The sequence below is a fragment of the Lytechinus variegatus genome, chromosome 15 (genome assembly GCF_018143015.1).
Source record: "Lytechinus variegatus isolate NC3 chromosome 15, Lvar_3.0, whole genome shotgun sequence".
Taxonomy (NCBI): Eukaryota; Metazoa; Echinodermata; class Echinoidea; order Temnopleuroida; family Toxopneustidae; genus Lytechinus; species Lytechinus variegatus.
The window spans coordinates 24,692,666-24,704,964 of NC_054754.1; the positions used below are offsets into that span (position 1 = coordinate 24,692,666).

Genomic DNA, 12,299 nt, shown 5'->3' on the forward strand with positions numbered 1-12,299 from the left:
CAAATTTATATTCTATGCATGAGATGAATTAATGAGTGCTTTCTCTATCTGTAACTATGCAATCGTACCAATAAATATACATATATCAAGTATTAAACATGAATTATGTAGATCAATTATCTATATTGATTATGCATGTGGGGAGAGGGTATGGAGAATGTTATGTTCCAAACAAATTTGAAATATGGTATTTATGGAATATACTGTAATGTGAATTATCAGACCCAAGGCAGGTCAAATATGGCCACTTTCGGATGAAGTGGATTGCAGATTATTTGTCTGATTGCTTCCCTTAAATGACTTGGAATGTCCTGTGTAGAGATAAAAAATTCTCACAGCAGTGAAGATTGACTTTTCTTGCAAATTTAATATTAATAACATCAATAACTAACAATATTTATTTAGAAATTATGCAAAAAGTGAAGAAAAAAAATAACATAAGAATATTACATGTACATCATTTTAACTATGCAAATGTTCTTTACAAGTAATCCATGATGCAAATAAAAAAAATAATAAACATAATAATTCCATGTAATCAATTACAATTATATTTGTCCAAGATGATGAAACTTGTTATGCACCATCAAGGAACCAAGTATTACTATCATTATTGAGTCACTTTTAGCAAATAATACAAATTTGGGTATTTTTTAAAGGCAGTAAAACACAATTTAACTAACCACTCCACAGATATTGGATCAAGAAGAGGGTCTTGGTTATATTCAAGAGCTAATTTATGTCTTAAGATGCTTTTCTACCAGCCAACATCAATATTTTTATTGCTTTATCTTTCAACATTGGTGACAAAATGTTGAAGTGTCTTTCCCACCTTGCATATCAAGTTTACCTACAAATATTTACATTTCATACTGTGCTATCAAATTTCTACAAATGTTGCAATAATTGGTATTATTGTACTGTGCAGTGGAATTATAGAGGTATTAAAATCTGTAAAAACACGTGTTTTCTTTTTTTTTTCGTCATGATTTTTGAAGACTTGTAATGATTGGAGGTGAGGTAATATCATTGAATGAGTTAAATGGAGATTTGTGTTAAAGGGGGGGGGGGGTAGACAAAAATGAGGCTGTTTCATAAAGGACTTACAATTTACCATGGTAACATGGCTCAGCAGTCAAAAAAATTTAGTTTTCCATGGAAGCTACCTTAATGGCAAGATATTACCATGATTGTAAATATAGCCCCCCCCCCCCCCGAAGTAAATCCCAAAGGTACAAGACTGGGTGGGGGGGGGTGAAGCTATGACCAATTTTAGCAGCAGACTTATAATGTATGTTTCAGATATTGGATCAAAACTTCAACACCTTTTTGAGTTCTCCCTAGTAAACACAGGAAAAACCTGAAAAGATACATGAAGTAAAATAAAATCATGTTCATTGAAAGTTGGGTGAATACGGGGGTGAATAGTGATAATAAATATTGTTCACGGATATTAAGTTTTATGAAATTTAAAGCAGGAACCGGCAAGTGTTACTGGGGTATGAAATTAATATTGCCAAGTATGAGAGTGAAACATGAAAAATCTATATACCAATTTCACGGCCGGTTTATGTATTTGGCCCTCTATCGGCGACGCCATTGCTGCGGTGGGCAAGTGCGCTGACCGCGATTGGCTCTGTGTACAAATTCAATGAAAGATTACAGATAAGCTCTGATATTGTGTCATTAACTTCATCATAAATCAATGAAATAAAGCATGGACACCTGGGTAGACGATGTAAGACAATGGCCATATCTGACCGATGAAGGTATGATGAATTTTTGCACTTTGGCTACTTTTTCCCCTTAGTTTTGTCAGTAAAAGTGAGTTGATGATGACCAAGAATCGCTGTTGGTTTTCATCAGGGAGCTCACTTCTTGTTGCTAGTAAATTGTGTTAGAGTAGCGGGAGAGTGAACGAGACATAGAGTGAGGGAGAGGATGAGAGAGGGGAGAGGGGGGAGAGAGTATGTGTGAGAGGAGGGGGATAGTGAGAGGGGAATAGTGAGAAAGGGGGTGGTAGTGAGAGAGAGGGGGGGGGGGGCGCTAGCGAGAGAGTGTGGAGAGAGAGGGATAGTGTAATACAGAGAAGGGGATAGTGAGAGGGAGAGAGAGAGGGATAGTGTGAGGGAGAGAGGGACTGATATTTCCATCTTAGTCCTTTCTGTTGATGTTTTTTATCCACTGGCGACGCATTCCTTCATCACGGCCTGGAAACCTATGCAGGGAGTACGGCTTCACACACAAACAGGCTTCATGAGTCCAAGGCGAGTGAATTTCACATTCACTTTGCTTCCAATCCTGAAGCTTTCTCCAATTGTTGTGGCAATTGAACACAGCACAGCTGCGACCTGAACTTCTCCGATTAATGCTCATTGTGAATCTTACAAGAAATCTGCTCAATTGGTCCAAAATAAAAAAAAATCGAACGAATGTACCAAATACCCTATTGACTTGTGTACTATAAAAGTTGATTCGCCCACCGCAGCATGGCGACCAGTCTGCTGCCCTCTCACGTTGTGAAATTGGTCTATAGGGTATCATGATAACGAGAAATGACAAAGAAAAAAGAAGTATTATTATCGTGCCCTTTTCTTTATGCAGGGCAGCGGAAATGAGAAAGGGGATAGGCTAGGGCTTTGGGCTAGGAGGTGGTAACTTGCTACCGAAAATTCCACAAGAAAATGCTCTCTTTGAAAATGAAATTTGTCCTTTTTTTTGTGAGGTATATGAATATATATATATATATTTTTTTTGGGGGGGGCGCACTTTGATGAAACATGGTTTGCTTAGGACCTATTTGTTCTTCAGTCAGGGATGGAGATCCTGGGGGCACAGTGCCCCCACTTTTTGAAGCACTAAAAATGTGTCCTTTTATGCAAGAAAAATGCCTGCATGAAAAATGCCTGCATGTAGTAATTAAGTTGAGCAAAGCCTTTTGAAGTGATTTCTGATTGAGTTAGGCTTTATTTTCTTCCGAGAGGGAGCGTAGCGAGCGGTTTGAAATATTTGCAAATCTGAAGTTGTGAAAATCGCCTTTGGTCAATCATGGCGCTAATAGGTTTGCGAGATGTTGCAAGTGCGAGTCGTGAGCTCAAAATTTTTGACATTTCATGCAATAAGACATGAAAATCAAACATTCTGAGCAGTTTTGTCATAAAAGACGAGTATCTAACGCGAGCGCGAAGTGTGCTTTGATATTTTTAATAGACTGACCAGTAAAGGTACCTGTTAAGGAGTACATTCAGCATGTTTAGGGACTCATGAATATGATAAATATATCGCACCAATCGAACAATGCGAGTGCGAATTGCCAGCCGGAAATTTTTGATATTCCAACCTGAAAACTGGACATTCTAAGCAATTTTTGCAACCAAGAACAAAATGAGTACCTTATCAATAATTGATGTGAGCATGGGCCAAAATATTTGATTTTCTAACCTAAAATGTATTGTTTTACTTAAAAAGGGCTGGTATTTTGAAGAAAATGCACATTTGGTTTTGAAAAGGGGCACTTTCCATTTTGAAAAGGGTTTTTTCCTGCGGAGATTTTTTTTTTTTTTTTTGGGGGGGGCAAGTGCCCCCAGTTCTGCCGCCCCTGAGTTAAGCCTATACCCACATTCATGATTGCAAAACATGCTTAGAATGTCCAATTTCATGTCTGAAATAAAAAAAAATCAGATGATGACATTAATTATTAGATAATATCGAAGTGATTGACGTGAGCGCGATTATATAGGCCTATTATATTATACCCATCCTGTTCATGGTTGCTTTGTATAAAAGAAAATCAGCTCGGGCTTCGCGCTCGCATAAATTGTTTTAGTAGATACCATCCTTATTATGAATGCAAAAAGTGGTTAACCTTTCCCGTTTTCAATCAGAATCTCAAGAATTTTCAGCTCGCATTATTTGATTGAAGAGACATGTATTATATTCAAGATTCATGACTGCAAACGGGTACTTTCAGCTAATAGGCCTATGGATATATAAACAGGGCCGTAGCCAGAAGCATTGTTGGGGGTGTAGTAAATTTGGCGCGATAGCGCCAACGTGCGCGCAAGACCATAGTGCCCCCATGGCGTATCGTGGGTCACGGCATGGCGGGGGCCGGGGGGGGGGGGTCACCAGGAAGCGTTCTCAATAGCTAGGCATTCTGACCTAATAAATACATTTTAAGGACTGTGCTATTAAAAGAATATCCTACTCATCAAATAACGCGAGTGAGAAGCGCGAGCTGAAAATTTTGATATTTAGACAAAAAAGGGACATTATAAGCAATTTTTTGTAATCATGTACATACCTGTCTCACTAAACAAACCATGTGAGCGCGAAGCGCGAGCTGAAATTTTTGTACATATTGACCCCAAACGGGGACATTTTAAAGTCCATTTTTTTAAGGAATTCATGAAGAGTATACATATCTCACCACAATATAAGGGCCAAGCGCGTGCTGAGTTTTTTTTTTTTTTTAAGAATTACACCTAAAACATGCATGAAGCCATTGTAATTATGAACATGTTATGTATCTCTCTAATCAAATATTGTGAGCGCGAAGCGCGAGCTGATTTTTTTAAAATTATTATTTAGACCTGAAGAAGGGCATACTAAGGCTTTTTTGTAGAAATTTCCATGCAAAAATTGACCATACAACATAAATATATATTTCACGGTAAAATAACAGTAAACATTTATTGCATGGGATTGGGAGGGGGACATGTAGTCATAAGTACAAAGGCTTGAACGCGAGCGCGAGCGCGAAGTGCGCTTTGATATTTTTAATACTGACCAGTAAAGGTACCTGTTAAGGAGTGCATTTAGTGACTCATGAATAGGATACATATCGCACCAATCGAATAATGCGAATTGCCAGCCGAAAATTGTTGATATTCCAACCTGAAAACTGGACATTCTAAGCAATTTTGCACCAAGAACAGAATGAGTACCTCACTAATCTATAATTGATGAGAGCGCGAAGCGTGAGCCAATTATTTTAATTTTCTAACCTGAAATGTATTGTTTTACTTAAAAAAGGCTGGTATATTGAAGAAAAGGCACATCAAATTTTGAAAAAGGGCACTTTCCATTTTGAAAAAGGGTATTTTTCCTGCGGGGATTTTTTTTTTTTTTGGGGGGGGGGGACAAGTGCCCCCCAGTTCTGCCGCCCCTGAGTTAAGCCTATATACCCACATTCATGATTACAAAACATGCTTAGAATGTTCAGTTTTCATGTCTGAAAAAAAAAAATCAGACGCTCACGACGCGTCAATTATTAGATAATATCGAAATGATTGACGTGAGTGCGATTATATAGACCTATTATATTATAACCATCCTGTTCATGGTTGCTTTGTATGAAAGAAAATCAGCTCAGGCTTCGCGCTCGCATAAATTGTTTTAGTAGATACCCATCCTAATTATGAATGCAAAAAGTGGTTAACCTTTCCCGTTTTCAATCAGAATCTCAAGAATTTTCAGCTCGCATTATTTGATTGAAGAGACATGTTATGTATTATATTCAAGATTCATGACTGCAAACGGGTACTTTCAGCTAATAGGCCTATGGATATATAAACAGGGCCGTAGCCAGAAGCATTGTTGGGGGTGTACCAGCTAAATTTGGCGCGTTCTCATTAGCTAGGCATTCTGACCTAATAAATACATTTTAACGACTGTGCCATTAAAAGAATGTGTATCCTACTCATCAAATAACGCGAGTGAGAAGCGCGAGCTGAAAATTTTGATATTTAGACAAAAAAGGAACATTATAAGCAATTTTTTGTAATCATGTACATACCTGTCTCACTAAACAAACCATGTGAGCGCGAAGCGCGAGCTGAAATTTTTGTACATATTGACCCCAAACGGGGACATTTTAAAGTCTATTTTTTTAAGGAATTCAAGACGAGTATACATATCTCACCACAATATAAGGGCCAAGCGCGTGCTGAGTTTTTTTTTAAGAATTACAACACCTAAAACATGCATGAAGCCATTGTAATTATGAACATGTTATGTATCTCTCTAATCAAATATTGTGAGCGCGAAGCGCGAGCTGATTTTTTTAATTATTATTTAGACCTGAAGAGGGGCATACTAAGGCTTTTTTGTAGAAATTTCCATGCAAAAATTGACCATACAACATAAATATATTTATATTTCACGGTAAAATAACAGTAAACATTCATTGCATGGGATTGGGAGGGGGACATGTAGTCATAAGTACAAAGGCTTGAAAAGGGACGCTCCTCAAGAAAGACTACGGCACTGTATATACATCCATATATACATATAAGTCCATATTTGAAAATTACAGTAAAAGCAGGGCCAAAATGAAAACACATCAAGCAAAACAAACCAAGCATGTCATGAAACATTAGAGAAATGTGTGTTGTGTATATTATTTAAAAGAACAATGGAAAACCCAATTGTGCCCCCCACCTCTGAGGAGGGATTTCAGCACCCCCACTAGAAAAAAATCGTTCCCAGGGCCCTGGTACAATATCATTTAATAAAAAAATAATGATTTATGGGTTGATTTTTTTTCTGGTAGCTTATTAAGTTAATAACCAAACACAATAATAGCTCCGGATAAAAATTTGTATTAAACTGTTACCTGATTTGGAAAGACGTTATCATGAACTGCCTTTTATGGTCTTCATTGCGTGTGTAGATGGCCAGAAACATCGATTACGGGGGGGGGGTCTATAATAGTAAAAGCAGGTGATTGTCCTTGTGGTCACCCCCCTGGAAAAAAAGCTAGATCCGCCCTGAGGCCCGTCTTGATGTTATACCCTTTTTTATACATACGACAAAAATGCAATTTATAAGTTGTAATTAACTCCAGAACAATTAAACCACAAAGAAAGATTTACGACTGTAAATCTCTTAATCTTTCCTCGGTTATAACCTAAAGCATTGTTTTATATAGGCCTTATCAACTTTGTCATGTCCCATTACCAGGAAACACACAGATACTTCAGACAGAAACTTGTATATCTGATGGTGAAAACGTTGCATACAATTCCCCTTTTGACATTCCTTTGAGAGAAAAGTGTCTTTTTGGCGCTTTGCCTAGCTCCCTCCCCCTCGCGGCCCCAACGAAAATACAAAATGCAAGGGCCTATAAGTCTCACAAAATTTGAATAGGAGGCATATACTTACGCCTTCTGTCAATTAGAATGGGAGTATAGTTAATATTCTTTATTTCAGCATAGTTCCTTTCCCCGAGGGGGGGGGGGCACTTACATTGACGAGTGGATACCATGCGCGACCAAAAAAACACGTAAAAAGGATGTCCTTTTCACGATAGGGCACGTTACGTACGTAACGTGATAAAGGTGTCAAAAACACAAAAATAATGAAAAAAGGGTATCTATTTCGATAGGAAAATTACGTGTTTAGGGTCGAATTTGCGGGGATGATAAAACAAAATTAAAACGTTTTAAAAAGGATGTCCTTTTTGCCCCAACACTTCGTGTTTAGAGTCCGATTTGCGGTAAAGCCGACGACCGAAGGACCCGTAACAATAAAACATTCCTGTACTTTTTTAGGGGTTCATTTCAGGGAATATTTGCCAAGAGTATCGTTTTGTTTCCAATACTTGTTAAGGGTAGGGTTTCACACGCCAATACTTGTCAAGGGGTGCATTTTCAGAATATGGAAATTACGTGCATGTTTAGGGTGCTTTTCGAGACCCCATGGTCGCGCATGGTATCCACTCGTGAATGGAAGTGGCCCCCCGAGTTCCTTTCCTAAAGAGGAGTGTCCTTTTTACATTATTGTCCCCACCCACTTTCAACAGCTCCACATCCGTCCCATGCAATATTGTGTTTTGTTTCTTACGAGTTCTATTTTCGTTTCTTTTTTTGCAATTTATTTTTGTTACTTATTGTCCCCTTTGTTTATAATATATATGCATATTGTCAGTTATTTATAATCCTTTTTTCTATTTTGTCTCCATTTTTATGAATTTGAACATTTCAATCTATTCTGAATCAGCACGTGGAATCAAATTATCAAACAAACTTTTTGTCAAATTGAAAATGTCCTTTCAAAATCAGAAGTAGGTCTACATATATCTAAACTGTCGCCCCCCCCCCCGTGGCAAATATACTGGGGGGTATCAACTTTCTCGTTTAAACCCCCTCCTTGGAAAAATACCCAACTAGATCCCTGGCCTACCCCCCCCCCCATCATTCATAGCCCATCAATCATGCGTCACCATCGTTACGCGTTACCTCAATTCATCTCCGAGAATTTATCGTTTACGAAATTATCGGCGAGCTGAAATTGACTCGGAAAATAGAGATGACATCATCGAACGTAAAAATCATTGGTAAAAATAAATGGACTACAACAACAACAATAAGTGCAAAATTGCAGGTGACATGATTTGGTAACGTCGTAGTATGTTTAACGAATATGAATCTTTAAAAAAAACGATACAATTTTCAGAGTATTAGATGGCTGAATGTGAAGCTGTGAAACTTAAGGTAGGCCTTGGTTGAATTTAATCTTACAATGTTGATATCTACTGTGTTTTTTTGACGTGAATCACAATGAATAGTGTTGAATGGTCGAATGCATTCCCTGTGTCCCATGTATAGGTTTCGACGTTAGGGAGAAATGAGCTACATCATGTATGTAGACTACCGGCATAAATAATGTTGAACGACTTGCTTATGACTATGTGTTTACCCTTTTGATTTTGTTGTGTACCATTGTTCATTTGACTTTCAAACGAAAAATCATACTTCTCACCTGTTATCTATTGATTATTTTTAATATTTTTATTTTAATGGAAATCTAACTTGTTTTTTTTAAAGTTCATTCATGAACTTAAATGTTCAATTACTAATTTTTTAATATTTAAATTAATTTAGCTCATTAATGGAATTATTTATGGCTTTGACTTTGCCTTTATAGCAATGTAAGTATGGTGGCATGACCCTAATTTTGTGCATGGTGAAATATCTCAATAATAATATGTAATTGATATCTTGGAAAACTAAGTAGGCCTAAACTGATATCACCAAAAGAAAAAGCAACCCAAAATTACTCAGTATGGTAATTTTCTTGAAGGTAAGGTGTCATTTTGTGAAAATATTGGTAAGATATCAGCGTAATTGTGTTACATTTTCTGTCCGCTCCGAGGAAATCCGATCTTCTCGACAAGCATAAAAAATTGTCAGTTTGCATGCAGAGGACTCCAAATAAATAAGTAAATGTGATAGGCTTACCATCCAAATTTATGGCATTTTAACCTCCATCTGATATAATTATCTTACCTTTGTCTGCTTGATTTCGTTTCTAAAATTTTTAAAAGCAATCATGCGCAAATTAAGGTCACACTTTTTATGATACTTTTTCAGCCGAGCGTGCACCAGTCGATCACCATGGAATTTTGAGATCGCGATACCAGCGAAACCCTTGACCTACTTTATAATTCCGTCAAGCGAATTCGACTTTGGGATCTTGCCTTCTGTCTGGTATTTATGATTTTGATTAAATTTGTGTGAACTGTGAGAAATTTTCGATTGAAAATCAACTTCATAATTATTTTATAATGTGCGCAAATTATGGTCACCCCATCATACTGACCCAAAGGAGCCCATGGTGCGAAGCATGGGTGCCCAAAGCCGAACCATACGTATATGTATGTATTTGTTTTTCTCTCGAGGCAGGGGTACCAGAAACACCCCCAAATTAAAGGAAAAAAAGAAATCATGCACCTACCTCAATTCTATCGATGTTTGTCTAATGTGTTACAGGCTCCTAAGATGGATGCAGTAGCTAGACTCTGAAAAAAATCAAAATAACACCGTTGTTTGTTCTCTATCTTTAAAAGATGCACATAAAATGGCAACCAATACCGATGGGTGCATGTGCTATTCTTACAAAAGTTGGTGATCGAAAGATCTGCCCGTAGCAGCTTACCCATTTGTTCGCATGATTTTAATCGTTAAGTTCCGTCATTATCAAAATTATGAATCTTTGATGTAGACTATAGTTAGTGACTAAAATTATGCATGTTGGATGAATTTTTTTTAATCTTTAGTTAGAGTCAGCCATTGGTACAGCTGATTACCGTACCGTACTTACAGCCTCTCATGTTCAATTTAATGGCTTTTTACACCAGATGAAAATGTATTGTGTACCTTAAACCTTTTTTGCATGTAGAACTGAAATGGGATAATCGTGTGTTTGTTTTTACTGCATTAAGCCTTTCATGTGTTACCATTTGTCAAAGTTAAAGTCCTTCCAAACGATAAATTGATTTGAAATTTATAAAAAGATATGAAAAGTTGTAGCTTATTACTCAAAATTTCACAATATGATGCAAAATGAGAAGTTTTATGCCAAGAAAACTGATTTTATCCAACTTTAACAATTTAATCAAATACCCCTTTTCTACAGTTTATCAAGAAAATACAAAACAATTACCGTAATAATTGTGTGAGAATATTTACAGACCTTTGAAGATCACATGTAATATACATATACAGAATTTCTGAATATATTCAAATTTTATAATATTTTACATCTGAATTTGATATTTTCAGTACTTTGGTTGTTTAATTCTCCCTTTTCATTCAAATCAATTTATTGTTGGATTGATTTGGCATGGTGTTTCAATATCATACCCTTTACATGCATGTTTTTCTTTGTACCATAGGTCCCCCACTAATCCCTGATCCTACCCTTGTAATTCCAGACCAGCTTTGATCATTAAACTTGTTGATATCAAGTCGCTTAGGATAAGTAAGTAGTAGTTTTATCATAATTTTTTTTCTGTATCGCTCAAGATGCTTTGAAAAGGTTGTGAATTTGGCATTCAGTTTTTTCAATTTAAGAATGTTAATTTAAACAAGAAAAATAGATTTAAAAATGCAAAATCATGAAACAATATTAGATTTTTTCTTCTTGCATTTACCTGTTGTGTCAGGTGTCATGGCATGCATTGAATTAAATATGTATTGGGAACCTTTTAAGGACAAGAAACTATTGTTGTACTTTTGGTTTCCTGCAATGAGTTGCTGTTTGTTGGAAATCTCAGGGTGAACAACCAAGCAATGGAAACGTGTAGAGAGAATTGCATCTACATGCAACACGATATTTTAATCAGAATTAAATTCAGAAAATCCCAGTTCAGAAAATGGAAGTATAAGCTTGTGTTTATGTCAGTGCATGAATTGTTGTATTGATTTTATTTAGTATTTTGTACATATACAGGGTGCTACAAAAGCACTTGCCCAATTGCCCGGGGCAAGTAAAAGTTAGAGTAGGGCAAGTGTTTTGATGTAAAGACCAAAACTACTTGCCCGATTTGGGCAAGCAAATTCTCACAGTAAAATGACAAAAATTAGGGTCGATATGATATTGACCCTAATTTCGTTCATGGCAGGCAGGATAAAATCACTTTGGAAAAAGAAATGCAATGCAACAAGGTAGATCAGTTCATGTCAAAAGAGAGAAAAAGGTCAATGGTTTTAGCCACAATACATAGACTTTTTTTGAAGAGGTAAAACTTTTTTTCAGGATTTTTTTCGGGCAAGTGAAATAGATTTTCGGGCAAGTATCTTACAACAATTTAAAAATTTACTTGCCCGACTGGGCAGGCAATTCCAAAAAGTTATGCAGCACCCTGCATATGTACTTGTGTAGCCACTAGCCAGACAATTTGGTGTCGGTCAAAATACACACTACATGCGTTTCTCACTTTCTGCATAAGCCTTCGAAAATGCATGCATCTTAGTATTGTCTGGCCATCAGAAGTGCCGTCAACATCCATGCAATAATAATTACCCCTTTTTATTCCCTGTGCATGTGCTATTCCTCCACATTTCACATAATTGTTCTTTAGAGGGGGTCATTTGCATGCTGTCAATTTTATATTGTTCCCCATATTGGTCTTGCAATGAGGACAATGAGGAAAGGAAAACAATTGAAAACAAAAAACTGACTTCAGATATTAATGAAAAGCTAGTATCATGAAAGAACATGACTGAAAAGAAGCTTCACTGGAATATTACACATCTGATACATGAAGAGTATTGTTGTTCTTTGAAAATAGCTCAATATTCTTAAGTCTGTAACCAAGCCAAGGGAGTATACTAACACTGAACACAAGGGAGTATATGTATCAAAAACATATAGTTGGTATTGTGTTTAAGTGATAGTACCACCATATTTTCACACCGTTATGGCTAGAAAACAAGGCATAAAAACACTTACCGGTAACACTAATCGTAGTAGAATTTCACTCTTAAGGGATTGCCTACCAAGAAAGATAAGTT

At 36.7% G+C, this 12,299-nt stretch overlaps 1 protein-coding gene across 6 annotated transcripts in view; it reads left to right on the top strand.

Moving 5' to 3' along the window:
• Nucleotides 1–8,369: 8,369 nt before the first annotated feature.
• The window catches only part of LOC121428786 (E3 ubiquitin-protein ligase LRSAM1-like), a 36,490-nt gene continuing 32,560 nt past the window's right edge, over nucleotides 8,370–12,299 (top strand). Inside the window, exons 1-3 of one of the 6 annotated variants that reach the window (XM_041625616.1) lie at nucleotides 8,407–8,495; nucleotides 9,375–9,491; nucleotides 10,679–10,764. Coding sequence is in view for 1 of the 6 variants with exons in the window: in XM_041625615.1 (XP_041481549.1) it covers nucleotides 8,466–8,495 (30 nt within the window). In the remaining 5 variants the exon portion in view is untranslated. Of the gene's footprint in view, nucleotides 8,496–9,374; nucleotides 9,492–10,678; nucleotides 10,765–12,299 lie in introns of all 6 variants that reach the window. The other 5 variants (XM_041625618.1, XM_041625620.1, XM_041625617.1 and 2 more) reach the window with 5 other exon arrangements.